General features: G+C 44.1%; 1 protein-coding gene across 1 annotated transcript in view; it reads left to right on the plus strand.

Moving 5' to 3' along the window:
* The first annotated feature begins 483 nt into the window (after positions 1 to 483).
* LOC139583160 (rho-associated protein kinase 2-like) overlaps positions 484 to 15,400 on the plus strand; it is a 51,531-nt gene continuing 36,614 nt past the window's right edge. The window contains exons 1-5 of the mRNA XM_071413959.1: positions 484 to 877; positions 7,503 to 7,662; positions 8,268 to 8,361; positions 15,127 to 15,206; positions 15,295 to 15,343. Coding sequence (XP_071270060.1) covers positions 835 to 877; positions 7,503 to 7,662; positions 8,268 to 8,361; positions 15,127 to 15,206; positions 15,295 to 15,343 — 426 coding nt within the window. The 5' untranslated portion in view covers positions 484 to 834. The remainder of the gene's footprint in view (positions 878 to 7,502; positions 7,663 to 8,267; positions 8,362 to 15,126; positions 15,207 to 15,294; positions 15,344 to 15,400) is intronic.

Genomic DNA, 15,400 nt, shown 5'->3' on the forward strand with positions numbered 1-15,400 from the left:
CCCCCGGGGGCCACGTCAACAACTGGCCCTTTCTGCTGCCGCGCAACATCTGCTTTCTACTCCCCTTCCCCTCTGTTGATTTTTTTTTCTCTCTCACTTACTCCACTGTCATTCACACACACTCCCTACACACTGTCTCATGCGCTCATTTATTCACGCTCAGCATGTTGTTTACTGACTCACTCACCAACTCACTCACTCTCGCCCTCTCATTCATCGATGACTTAATCCAGTCACTCCCCATTTCCCTGTTTTGTCTCTCTCTCTCTCTGAGGGACAAGCTGTGTTTTTTTCCATGGTCTCATGTTTTCTAGTGGGACAGAAACACACCCCTCCCTTCTTCCCTTGCTCCCTCCCTTCCTCATGGCTGAGGCTGGAATGTCCCACACGTGGCAGCCCAAACTGCCACACCCCTCCAGCCCTGCACCCTGTGGCAGGGAGGGAGGGTGAGAGGAAGAGAGAGGCAGTAGTGTTGTTGACTTGTCTGGCCCAATTGCCTCACTACCCTATTGCCTCATTACCCTATTGTGCTGCTGTGTGGCTTTATCTATCTCCACATCAGCAACTTACTGGACCTATCTTCTCTCAGTATCACTACTCCTACTGGCTGCAGTTAGACTCTGGTTCTACTGAGTGCTGCAGTGGTCATGAGGCGGCCTAGCCTGGTCAGTCAGTGGACTGTGGTCAGTGCCTAGCGGTCACTCCAGCTGTGTGGAGGAAAGTGGTGCTTTGCATTGTGTTCAGGTTGCGGTCGAGTTGCACGTTTGAGTGAGTGACAACTCTCTGACCGCGCTGTCCCATTGGCTATGTACAGGGAGGAACGGCGTGGAGGAGATGAAGAGACATGGCCAGTGGACCTTCCACACCATCCGACAGAGTGAGTGAGTGTGTGTGTGTTCAGTCATACAGTGTGTGTGTGGGCATGCGTGCCAGTGCGCAACCATGCGTGTATCCCTGTCTATGTGTGCCTTTTGTATCTGCCTATGTAACCCAACTTCCCATTTTCCTGATTTTACACGACATACTACAGTTCATTCCCATGTATGGGGCCATGAAGCATCAGCCTCCTCTTTGCTCTCTTTGGTCTATCAGCAAAAATGTAGTGGAACAGTCGTATGGAGTGCTGATCTAGGATCAGGTCTTTCCCGCTCTCCATGTGATCGTATTTATTGTGATCTAAAAGGCAAAACTGATCCTAAATCAGCACTCCTGCTCTTGATACATACATTTATCAGAAGGCAGAGCTCGGCTGTGACTGAACTATTACTAATCAGTCATTAGACCATTGCCCTGCGTAAAGATGTACATATAGTAATGCTTTGTCAGTAGTATGTACTTGTTTGCCATTTTATTCGGCGATACAAGGAGGGATTGCATAACGTGGGCTCCTCCATCCTTCCATCCTCACTGATTTTGATATCATGTGACAGGAATCAACTGAAAGTACTTTGGCGGGATCACGTGCACACTTGCACACACACAGCGCAGGCACGCACACAACTGGTGGAAATGCTGCTTGCAGTTATCCACTGCTGCCAGGTCAGTAAAGTCACCAAGGAAATGAGGGGAAAAGGAAGGAAGAAGTTTCAGCTGGCTCTGATTAAGACCGAGACATACTGTAACTCCTTATCACAGCCCAGGGAGTCTGTAACACTAAACCGGAAAGAGTCATTACTGCACTACTGAAACCCCACTGTGTATGTGCGTGCTTGTGTGCATATGTGCGTGCGCGTGTGTGTGTCTTTCCTCCTTACCGAACCTCAGTGTGTCTCAACCTTTCCGAACCCCAGTATGTGTGCGTGTCTCATCTTTAAGTCTTCATTTACAACCCATCGTTGCAACATCCATAGCACACATCACAGTCAACAGTTCTCCTGTTGAGCTCCCCACTCTCTCTAGTTTGTGGCGCATCCCCATTCTGCACCCTTTTCCAGAGTTGTGCACTTGCACACTGTCCATTATGGGTTTAAAAGCAAATTATGGGTTTAAGCATTGGCTGGGGGGAGAAGGGTAGAGATTTGCAAGTGCACACTTCGGGAGAAGGGTAGAGATTTGGAACGCAGTCTCCCTCTCTCTAGTCTGCTCATTGGCTAGCAGATTAAAGCACCTCCCTTCCTGACCATTGCGTGACATAAAGCCATAAAGCTCTTAGATGTGGGACTCTGGGGCTGCGTCCCAAATGGCACCCTCTTCCCTACATAGTGTACTACTTTTGACCAGAGCCTTAGGGGCCCTGGTCAAAAGTACTGCACTATATAGGGAATGGGGTGCCATTTGGAACACAGCCTGGGTGCTAGCAAATCAAATCAAACTTTATTTGTCAAATGCGCCGAATACAACAAGTGTAGACTTTACCGTGAAATGCTTACTTTACAAGCCCTTAACCAACAGTGCAGTTCAAGAAGAGTTAAGAAAATATTTACCAAGTAGGCTATCACACTGCCATCCGTTTTGTCACCAAAGCCCCTTATACCACCCACCACTGCGACCTGTATGCTCTAGTCGGCTGGCCCTCGCTACATATTCGTCATTAATAAGTCTATACTAGGTAAAGCTCCGCCTTATCTCAGCTCACTGGTCACGATAACAATACCCACCCGTAGCACGCACTCCAGCAGGTATATCTCACTGGTCATCCCCAAAGCCAACACCTCCTTTGGCCACCTTTCCTTCCAGTTCTCTGCTGCCAATGACTGGAACGATTTGCAAAAATTGCTGATGCTGGAGACTTATATTTCCCTCACCAACTTTAAACATCAGCTATCTGAGCAGCTAACCGATCGCTGCAGCTGTACATAGCCCATCTGTAAAAAGCCCACCCAATCTACCTACCTCATCCCCATATTGTTTGTATTTACTTTTCTGCTCTTTTGCACACCAGTATTTCTACTTGCTCATCTATCACTCCAGTGTTCATTTGCTAAATTGTAATTACTTCGCTAATATGGCCTATTTATTGCTTTACCTCCTCACACCATTTGCACACACTGTATATAGACTTTCTTTTTTTTCTATTGTGTTATTGACTGTATGCTTGTTTATTTCACGTGTAACACTGTTTTGTTGTTTGTGTCGCACTGCTTTACTTTATCTTGGCCATCTCGCAGTTGTAAATGAGAACTTGTTCTCAACTAGCTTACCTGGTTAAATAAAGGTGAAATAAATACAATTAAAATAAAATAAAAAGTAATAATAAAAAGTAACACAATCAGAATAACAATAACGAGGCTTTGTACAGGGGGCACCGGCACCGAGTCAGTGTGCGGGGATACAGGTTGGTTGAGGTAATTTGTACATAAACAGCGAGCAGCAGCAGTGTACAAAAGGGAGGGTCAAATGTAAATTGTCCGGTGGCGATTTTATTAATTGTTCAGCAGTCTTATGTCTTGGTGGTTGAAGCTGTTGAGGAACCTTTTGGTCCTAAACTTGGCGCCCCGGTACCGCTTGCCGTGCGGTAGCAGAGAAAACGGTCTATAACTTGGGTGACTGGAGTCTTTTACAATTTTATGGGCTTTCCTCTGACATCGCCTATTGTATAGGTCCTGGATAGGACGCTTGGCCCCAGTGTACACTACCCTCTGTAGCACCTGACGGTCAAATGTCGAGCAGTTGCCATACTAGGCAGTGATGCAACCGGTCAGGATGCTCTCGATGGTGCAGCTGTAGAACCTTTTGAGGATCTGGGGACACATGCCAAATCTTTTAATTCTCATGGGGGGGGGGGGGGGGGCTTTTGTCGTGCCCTCTTCACAACTGTCTTGGTATGTTTGGACCATGATAGTTTGTTAGTGATGTGGACACCAAGGAACTTGAAATTCTCGACCCGCTCCACTACAGCCCTGTCGATGTTAACGGGGGCCTGTTCAGCTCGCCTTTTCCTGTAGTCCACGATCGGCTCCTTTGTCTTGTTCACATTGAGGGAGAGGTTGTTGTCCTGGCACCACATTGCCAGTTCTCTGACCTCCTCGCTATAGGCTGTCTTATCGTTGTCGGTGATCAGGCTGTTGTGTTGTCAGCAAACTTAATGATAGTGTTGGAATCGTGTTTGGCCACACAGTTGTGGGTGAACAGGGAATACAGGAAGGGACAAAGTACACACCCCTGAGGGGCCCCAGTGTTAAGGATCAGCATGGCAGACGTGTTGTTGCCTACTCTTACCACCTGGGGGCGGCCCGTCAGGAAGTCCAGGATCCAGTTGCAGAGGGAGGTGTTTAGTCCCAGAGTCCTTAGCTTAGTGATGAGCTTCATGGGCACTATTGTGTTGAACGCTGAGCTGTAGTCAATGAACAGCATTCTCACTTAGGTGTTCCTTTTGTCCAGGTGAGAAAGGGCAGTGTGGAGTGTGATTGAGATTGCGTCATCTGTGGATCTGTTGGGGTGGTATGCGAATTGGAGTGGGTCTAGGGTGTCCGGGGGGATGCTGTTGATGTGAGCCATGACCAGCCTTTCAAAGCACTTCATGGCTACCGACGTGAGTGCCAAGGGGCGGAAATCATTTAGGCATGTTACCTTCGCTTCCTTGAGCACAGGGACTATGGTGGTCTGTTTGAAACAGGTATTACAGACTCGGTCAAGGAGAGGGTGAAAATGTCCTTGAAGACACTTGACAGTTGGTCCGTGCATGCTTTGAGTACACGTCCTGGTAATCCGTCTGGCCCAGCGGCTTTGTGAATGTTGACAGTTTAAAGGTCTTGTTCACATCGGCTACAGAGAGCATTATCACAGTCATCCAGAACAGCTGGTGTTGCTTGCCTCGAAACAAGCACAAAAGGCATTTAGCTCGTCTGGTAGGCTCGTGTCACTGGGCAGCTCGCTTCTGGGTTTCCTTTTTGTAATCCGTAATAGTTTTCAAGCCCTGCCACATCCGACGAGCATCAGAGCCGGTGTAGTAGGATTCAATCTTAATCCTGTATTGACGCTTTGCTTGTTTGATGGTTCGTCAGAGAGCATAGCGCGATTTCTTATAAGCGTCCCGATTAGTCTCCTGCTCCTTTAAAGCGGCAGCTCTAGCCTTTAGCTCGATGCGGATGTTGCCTGTAATCCATGGCTTCTGGTTGGGATATGTACGTACAGTCACTGTGGGGACGACGTCGTGGATGCACTTATTAATGAAGCCAATGACTGAGGTGGTGTACTCCTCAATGCCATTGGATGAATCCCGGAACATATAGTAGTCTGTGCTAGCAAAACAGTCCTGCAGTGTAGCATCCGTGTCATCTGACCACTTCCGTATTGAGCGAGTCACTGGTACTTCCTGCTTTTGTTTTTGCTTGTAAGCAGGAATCAGGAGGATAGAATTATGGTCAGATTTGCCAAATGGAGGGCGAGGGAGAGCTTTATATGTATCTCTGTGTGTGGAGTAAAGGTGGTCTAGGATTTTTTTTTCTCTGGTTGCACATGTGACATGCTGGTAAAAATCTGGTAAAACGGATTTAAGTTTGCCTGCATTAAAGTCCCCGGCCACTAGGAGCGCTGCTTTTTGATGAGCATTTCCTTGTTTGCTTATGGCCTTATAGAGTTGGTTGAATGTGGTCTTAGTGCCAGCATAGGTCTGTGGTGGTAAATAGACGGCTACGAATAATATAGATGAGAACTCTCTTGGTAGATATTGTGGTCTACAGCTTATCATAAGGTACTCTACCTCAGGAGAGCAATACCTCGATACTTCTTTAATATTAGACATCGCGCACCAGCTGTTATTGACAAATAGACACACACCCCCACCCCTCGTTTTACCAGAGGTAGCATCTCTGTTCTGCCGGTGCATGGAAAATCCCGCTAGCTCTATATTGTCCGTATCGTCGTTCAGCCACGTCTCGGTGAAACATAAGATGTTACAGTTTTTGATGTCCCGTTGGTAGGATAATCTTAATCATAGGTCATCAATTTTATTTTCCAATGATTGTATATTAGCAAGAAGAACGGCTGGCAGTGGGAGTTTACTCGCTCGCCTACGAATTCTCAGAAGGCTGCCCGATCTGCGGCCCCTTTTCCCGCGTCTTTTCTTCACTCAAAAGACGTGGATCTGTGCCTGTTCCAGTGAAAGCAGGATATCCTTCTTGTCGAACTTGTTAAAGGAAAAAGTGTTTTCCTGTCCGCGGTGAGTAATCGCTGTTCTCATGTCCAGAAGTTATTTTCGGTCATAAGAGACAGTAGCAGCAACATTATAAAAACTACATTAAAAAAATAACAAAATAGCAGAATTGGTTGGGAGAATGTAAAACGTCAGCCATGTTCTTAGGCTGATGCACCCTGCCCTATGATTGCATGATTGAGGGGAGGTGGAGGGAGGGAATGGGTGGAGAGGGTATCGGTAGCCACTCTGGGGGCGGGCTGGGTTGGATAGGGGTAATGAGAGGGGATGCCCTAGAACCGCTGCACCAGGCCCCAGATCAGATTCGAGGTACGGTCGCTCCCTCCTCTCTCCACTCTCACTGTGGCCACAGCTGCCTGTCATTAGCCTACCCGCTATCAGAGAGCATGCTGGGTAAGCAGCGACGTAATTGGCCTCCGCAGAGCTAGAGCAGCATCTCTTTCTCCAGTCTCACCGCACAACTATTTGTTTCTCTTTCTTTCGTTCCCTCTCTTTTATCACTCACTCTCTGTATCCATATATCTTTCTCTCCTGTCTTTCATCCATCCATCTCTTGATCTCTCCCTACTGAGGGTCTGTCTTAAACTTGGTTATCTTTGCCTGGAGCCAGAACAGATCCTGTTGAAGAAAGAGGATTCAACAAGGCGGCTTAGTTTCCTGCAGAGCAGGCTTACTTTTTCAGCTTTCACCTCCTGGCCCTTATAATTTATTTCTGTCCGCCTGCTCTGCAGCCGGGGGCCTTTAAAAGAGCAGCAAAAGAAGGAGAGTTAGTTATATCTCTCCTGGAGTGTGTTTAGGCTGCATGTGTGAAAGGCAACAGTGTGTGTTGGGACACAAAGCGGGTACTGTAGGGGGAGAGAGGAGTGGCGGGTCTGCACCACGCCAGCTCGCTCTCTTCTACCTCCTATGCCCAGTTTCGTTTGGTGTACTACACACACACACACACACACACACACACACACACACACACACACACACACACACACACACACACACACACACACACACACACACACACACACACACACACACACACACACACACACACACACACACACACACACACACATTCTATACACACTTAGAAAATCACAAACTATACTGTGAAAATAACCACACACTGATTGAGAATCGGAGGAGCTGACGGTGAGCTCTGTGTTAGTGTATCTTGATTTACACCAATTTTAGCACGGAGCTGAGTTGGTTGATTTTAGACATATTTGAATCAACTATGTCTCCCTCTCCCTTCTCTACCCAAACCCACACTATGTCCACCCCTTTTCTGTCCTCTCTCGCTCACACACACACTCTGCTTCTTTATGACTCTGCATCTCTCTCTCTCTCTCACTCTGCCTCTCTCCCCCTCTTTGCTTCTCCCACTTCCTCCCTCTCGCTCTCCCTTCTTCAGCCGTGGCCCCAGTAGTACCAGAGCTGAGCAGTGACATAGACACCAGTAACTTTGACGAGATTAAGGATGACAAATGCGACGTGGAGACCTTTCCCACACCAAGGGCCTTTGTGGGCAACCAGCTGCCATTCGTGGGCTTCACCTACTTCAAGGAAGACCAGTAAGACTAATTGGTTTCTATCTATTCTAAGAGTTAAGTTTAGTGTCTATACAGTGTCTGTGTACATTCATGTTAGTGTTATATTTAGCTTCAGCAAGCGTGCCAATTATCTAGGAATCTGGTTTGGTTTTCTAAATTTACATTGGAATGAGTCTGCTGTATGTTTTTAAGGTTGTTTTTGTAAGACTCTCTGTACTGTGCAGACAATGTGCTTGAGGTCATGTCTGTGCCTGCAGCTATAGAGAGAGGAAATGAAAGAGGGAGAGAGTGAATCAAAAAGAGTTTTATGTTGAAACTAGTCGTACACGCTGCGTCTGTACTTTACACTGCCTCCTTGTTCCAATAGCCCTTTTCATAAAGCCACTAGGCTCATGATACAAGTCTGTTCTTATGATCATGATCATTGAATGGGAATTGTAGAGCTGGAGTCTGAGCTGGGTGGGTTCTTGGTTGGGCAGGACGTGTTATGGGGCGGGATACGGACTTGGGTACTCAGAGGGCGAGAAAGGTTGGCATGGAGGTTGGCATGGCTGGCAGGGCACCTCAGGTAAAGCCAGTTTAAAGACCTCTCCCCTCCCTCTCTCTTGCTTCTCCTTCTCTAACAGGCTGCTGAGAGTTGGGAATAAAGGGATATCTGTGGAGGACTCTAAAGACTGTAAGGATAGCTCTGAGGAAAAAGAGGACAGCATCAAAGGAGAGGTAGGTTGTTGCATTTCTGCGTACATACATGCATGCATTTGTGGGTTTGTTTGTTTTCAAAACAAAAAGGGAAGATGTGTGCTCAGAAGGGACAAGACTGACATTTGAGTACAAATTCAATATTGAAATGTTCGGTGCAACGTAGTAGCTCTCAAGACAGACCAATGGAATGGAACACTCAGATAGACAGACATAATTCTCAGACAGAGGGACTGAAAAGAACACTGAGACATACTGACTTCTCGGATGTCTCAAATACAACCAAGTTCACTCTAGCCTTTTGGGGGCCCGAAGCGAGATTTGGTTGCCCCTCCCTGCACTTTTTGCCATGGGGCGTAGAGAAAATGTTGCAATTTTCTAACACATTTCATGCAATTCTACTCATTTGGCAATGGGGCAGAGATATAAATATATATATATATTTTTTTTACAGCTAATTCCCTGTAATTCTACTCATTTTGCCATGAGGTGGAGAGACATTTTTTCAGTTTTAAAGCTAATTACCTGCAATTCTACACATTTTCTTATGCCATGTTAATGATATCTGAGTGCAAGTGACTAACAAATCAATGGGGGCCCCCTAGAGGTCAGGGCCCCTGGGCACGTGCCCTGAGTGACCGGTCGGTATTCGGTCATGATTACTACAAGTTTACATAGCTTGCGAGACTAACTTACCAATCAAAAAATAATTAGCTGACATGGCTAATTGAGTGACTGTCAGTGACTGACATAACAAAATAAAAATTCCTGATGCACAACCAACTTACAGCTTTGTGGGGCAAGCAGCCTGGAGCCCTAAGCGACCGCTTATGTCGCTTATCCCTGGAGCCGTTTCTGAGTTCACTAAACAGGTGCCTCACAAACGCAACAAAAATACAAGGCCTACCCTGATTCGATGATACTTTATGGCAAGTTATGAAGAAGAGATGCTGTTCTATAACCGTCTCTAAAATCTGCCCTAGATGTTATGTTTTAGTCATTGAGCAGATGCTCTTATCCAGAGCGACTTAAAGTAGTAAGTGCATACATGTCATACTTTTTTTTCTCTTCTCCGTACTCGTCCCCCGTGGGAATCGAATTCACAACCCTGGCGTTGCAAGCGCCATGTTCTCCCGACTGAGCCACACGGGACCATGTTGACAAACTAATCTATAAAGGACTGAGAAACAAAGTGACAATGAGTCTCAGGAAAGCCTATCATCAACGAAGCAAAAGGGAACAGCAAGGTAATATGGAAAAACATGAACAAACTCACTGGGAAAGATCATGCCGAGTCTACAACTGAAAGTCAATGGCTTCAGGACAACAGCTCAGTCATCGCACCCACCTTTAATGACTATTTCATTGACTCAGTCCTAGAGCTGGGCCAAAAGTTCACCCCAAGAGACCTGTCCATGATCCCCAGCAAAGAAAGCCATACCGTTTTTTTTTGGTCCACCAGTGAGGTAAAGGTCAAGAAAATCCTCTCCTCCCTCAAACTCTAAAGCAAAAGATGTGTTTGGTCTTGAAACTGTATTTCTAAAAAAGTACAGTGACAGCCTAACCACCCTAATTACCCAGATAGTCAAGTTATCAATGCAAGAAAGTTCATTCCCAAAAGCATGGAAGATAGCCATTTTGAACCCCTGTACATACAGTTGAAGTCGGATGTTTACATACACATTAGCCAAATACATTTAAACTCAGTTTTTCACAATTCCTGACATTTAATTCTAGTAAAAATTCCCTGTCTTAGGTCAGTTAGGATCACCACTTTATTTTAAGAATGTGAAATGTCAGAATAATAGTAGAGAGAATGATTTATTTCAGCTTTTATTTCTTTCATCACATTCCCAGTGGGTCAGAAGTTTACATACACTCAATTAGTATTTGGTAACATTGCCTTTAAATTGTTTAACTTGGGTCAAACATTTTGGGTAGCCTTCCACATGCTACCCACAATACGTTGGGTGAAATTTGGCCCACTCCTCCTCCTGTCAGATTTCTAGGCCTCCTTGCTTGCACACGCTTTTTAAATTCTGCCCACAAATTTTCTATAGGATTGAGGTCAGGGCTTTGTGATGGCCACTCCAATACCTTGACTTTGTTGTCCTTAAGCCATTTTGCCACATCTTTGGAAGTATGCTTGGGGTCATTGTTCATTTGGAAGACCCATTTGCAACCAAGCTTTAACTTCCTGACTGATGTCTTGAGATGTTTCTTCAATATATCCACATAATTTTCCATTCCTCATGAAGCCATCTATTTTGTTAAGTGCACCAGTCCCTCCTGTAGCAAAGCACCCCCACAACATGATGCTGCCACCCCCATGCTTCACGGTTGGGATGGTGTTCTTCCGCTTGCAAGCGTCACCATTTTTCCTCCAAACATAACAATGGTCATTATGGCCAAACAGTTCAATTTTTTTCAGCATCTACACAAGGTCCTTTGCTGTTGTTCTGGGATTGATTTGGACTTTTCGCACCAAAGTACGTTCATCTCTAGGAGACAGAACGCGTCTCCTTCCTGAGCGGTATGATGGCTGCGTGGTCCCATGGTGTTTATACTTGCGTACTATTGTTTGTACAGATGAACGTGGTACCTTCAGGCATTTGGAAATTGCTCCCAAGGATGAACCAGACTTGTGGAGGTCTACAATTTATTTTCTGAGGTCTTCTGATTTCTCTTGATTTTCCCATGATGTCAAGCAAAGAGGCACTGAGTTTCAATGTAGGCCTTGAAATACATCCACAGGTACACCTCCAATTGACTCAAATGTTGTCAATTAGCCTATCAGAAGCTTCTAAAGCTATGACATACTTTTCTAGAATTTTCCAAGCTGTTTAAAGGCACAGTCAACTTAGTGAATGTAAACTTCTGACCCACTGGAATTGTGACACAGTGAATTATAAGTGAAATAATCTGTCCGTAAACATTTTTGGGGAAAAATCCTTTGACATGCACACAGTAGATGTCTTGACCGACTTGCCAAAACTATAGTTTGTTAACAGGAAATTTGTGGAGTGGTTGAAAAATGAGTTTTAATGACTCCAACCGAAGTGTATGTAAACTTCCGACATCCGACTGTAAATCTGGAGACCAGCAGGAAGTGCGCAACAACCGGCCTATCAGTATACTCCCGTCATCTCAAAGGTTGTTTAAAAAGTTGTAGGAACAGCTCACTGCACACCTGAATACAGTGTCGGTCCCTCTTTACCCCATGCAGTTTGGGTTTAAGGTGAACCACTCAACAGAGGCAGCATGTTGTTAACGTCAACCGTAAAGTCCTTCTCTCAAATCTCTCCAGTTTCAACCTCTCCCAAAATGCTCTTGACTGTGGTTCAGGCTATATATCAATGATCTTCCTTCTGCATGCCAGGGAGTGGAGATCCAAATGTACGTTGACGACACGGTCATCTACATCCATGGAAAGAGTGCTGAGCAAGTGGCTGCCAAGTTGCCATCTGTTATGGAGCATGTTTCACGATGGCTCAATGACTCCTGTTTCACCCTAAATGTGGGGAAAACAGTGGCCATGTGTTTCTCTGTCAATCAAAAGCAGCAGGTCTACCCCGACATCCTCATACATGTCCAAAAAATCTAAACTGTTTCAGAATTCAATACCTTGGCATAATCCTTGAGCCCGCCCTCAACTTTAAAAAAAACCCATAAAGAAATGACCAACACAATCCAATATAGCCAAGCCAATTTCCAGTTAATCAGAAATGCTCTCTCCATCGAGGCTTCCAGAATATTCTTGTATGCTTTGGTTTTCTCCACATCTCTCCTACTGCATCACCAGCTGGTTACAAGCATGTGAGACATCCCTGAAACCAGGGGCTAAAGTACTTAAGTAAAAGTACTTTTTTGGGGAATCTGTACTTTACTATTTATATTTTTGAACTTTTAAAAGTGTTTTTGAACTTTTATTTCACTACATTCCTAAATAAAATATTGTACTTTTTACTCCATACATTTTCCCGGACACCCAAAAGTACTTATTACATTTTGAATCCTTAACAGGATGGGGAAATGGTCCAATTCACACACTTATCAAGAGAACATCCCTACTGCCTATGATCTGGCGGACTCACTAAACACAAATGTTTCATTTGTAAATTATGTCTGAGTGTTGGAGATAGCCCCTGCCTATCCATACATCTTAAAAACAATAATATGGTGCGTCTGGTTTGCTTATTAATAAGACATTTGAAGTTATTTATACTTTTACTTTTGATACTGAAGTGTATTTTAGCAATTACATGTACTTTTGATACTTAAGTACATTTCAAACTAAATAATTTTAGACTTTTACTCAAGTAATATTTTACTGGGTGACTTTCACATAACTGCACCACATATCACACTTTCACAAAAGGTGATATGCATGATGACATTGCTAAAGGTCAATCAGATTTGTGAACATAATCCCTAGCTGCGTATTGCCGCTTTCCATGTTGTCTGTTGTCTGTAGCTTGTGAGGTGTGGAAACACTTTGTTGCTTTAATGAATTTTGTCTTGCTGCTTTTTGTTCTATGTTGCTCTGTCTGTATGCTACGTCTTGCTTGTCCTATGTTGCTCTGTCTGTATGCTATGTCTTACTGGTCCTATGTTGCTCTGCGTGTGCTCACTGCTCAATGATTGTCTATATTGTAATTGTTTTTAATAACCTGCCCAGGGGCGGTTGAAAATTAGCCGGCTGGCTAAAACCGGCACTTTTACTGAAACGTTGATTAATGTGCACTGTCCCTGTAAAAATCAAATAAATAAACTCAAACACATACTTGAGTCATTTTCTGTTAAGGTATCTTTACTTTTACTCAAGTATGACAATTGGTTACTTTTTACACCACTGGGGTGTCTATCCAATAGCAATATGTTTCTATGCAATGTTTTGACTTCTGTGTTGAAACACGTCTCTATGTCCTGATTTCTGTGGGTTTACTGTATGATGTAAAATTCACCTATGTCTAGATGTTTTAAGGACTACAGATAGAAATGAGCTATTAGCTAAATCTGGTGCGACATGTTTTCTCAGTGCTGAGTCTTATTTTTTTGGTGTGCATTGTCCCTGCCAAATAAACATTATACTTTTTTTTATTAAAAGAAGAAATATAACTCCCAGATATACAAAATAGAACTTTCAGACACAAGAAATAGAACTGTCATACAAAATACAACTCTCAGAAATAACAAATGGAACTCTCAGATAAAATGAAACTCCTACAGATAGACAAAATAGAACTCTCAGGCAGACAGACAAACTAGAACTCTCAGGGCTCACCCACAAACCTAACGGAATGGTAAATAATAGCGATGGCGGTAGCACTATAGGTCCAGGGGTGTGTCAGAAATATTTTTGCAATTTTCACTGTGGGAATTATGGGCGCAGTAGCTGGTGGTGGCGCGAAAGGGCTGGGTTTTGATGAATAAATAAATTGGAGGCTTGACCCCTCACAGGCCGATCAGAACGTGCTCCATGGCTAAATATGTGGTTTCTCCAAACCATTCTCCAAACGGTCTTTTATGTATTATGTTGTTATCAACTCCAATTTGAATGTTAGTCCGTTATAGCCTAGTTTGTTAAATAGTCTACAGCAGTAATGGGCAACATTGATGTGGGTGGGGCCACAAAAATCTGAACCCATTATGAGGGGCTGCAGTGCCCTAAGAGAAATTTGGTTCCCAAATGTAATATTTTATAAACATAATGGAACCATCTAACAGATCGCATTCACACTTCTCCAAAGATAGGAGACGGCTCCTAAATTCCATTGCATGTGAACTAGACATTTTCATAAAGCCAGGATGGGGAATCATTCGAACAAGTTTTTTAAATATAAAAAAATAAAACGAAAAACAATCAATCGTTTTTTTTTTCAACAACAGTATATTTCTAAATAGCTTGGGGTCAGAAGCATGATATAATAAAACTGACGGGATAAGAAAGACACAAAGGATTGCTGTTAAACCAGCCTTAGTTATAGCCTATAGGCCTAGGGTACGGGGAGACTATGGAGGGCTTGGTTTTTAATCGTATGAAACAGAAAAGCAATTGTTACAGGAAAATAAGTTCTAAATACAAGGGTCACCAGCATCATCTCATCTCTCGTTTCATGATGGGCATATGGACACGGGTAGCCTACGTGGAACGGTTTTTACACACGTCCAAAACAGGAGCTGGCTAAAATAATGTAGGCCTTTACAATACAAAGAAAAAAAGGGGATGTCTGCTCACTGTTCTGCTGCTCCCAAACTTGATCTTTCAATAAAGCTTTGGTGATTTAAGATTTATTTCAAAGCAGTCTCACGAGTCAAATCCTTTATTGATAGACTTGGCTACTTGGTGAACGCATTGGGCAGGACATAAAAACAGAGAGGCTATTTGCTTGGTTTTTAACCAAATTAAACCAAATGGGAAAAAAACATGATTTTTTAAAATGTTTATTAATACGAGCGTTACCAGCACAAAAATCACATCTCCTCTTGTTCCATGGGCATTAGGGCTTTGTGCATCACAGCTGGATAGGTTGCGCTTCCTCTCACAAAATCCATGCCGTTACCAACCGCGTTACCGCTAAGTCCTTCTTTTCATTGTTCTTAAATGGTCACTTTTTGTCAGAAAGACAGACACAGTAGAACTATCTGACAGACAGACTAGAACTCTAATATATAATTATAATTCTGTCTGACAGACATATTGACACTTGAGTGTGCATCTGGTGAGCTCCATGTTAGTGTGTGTACTCATTAACTCTCCCCCCTCTCCTCTTTTATTCCGGTCAGCTACAAAATAAACTCCGTTGTCTGGAGGAGCAGCTCAACCATGAGATGCAGGCCAAAGACGACCTGGAGCACAAGTGCAAGTATGGCTCACCTCAGAACACACACACAAGCACACATGCCAAACACACACACACACTCACACACTCACACATGCTCCTCTCTCCCCAGGACTACCACCAGCCGTCTAGAGAATCTGGTCAAAGAGATCGACGAGGAGGTGAGACTAGCAATGTTCAATAGAGTTAATGGTCAGTAATGTTTTGACTATGCACAT

This window comes from Salvelinus alpinus, chromosome 8, assembly GCF_045679555.1.
Source record: "Salvelinus alpinus chromosome 8, SLU_Salpinus.1, whole genome shotgun sequence".
Lineage (NCBI taxonomy): Eukaryota > Metazoa > Chordata > Actinopteri > Salmoniformes > Salmonidae > Salvelinus > Salvelinus alpinus.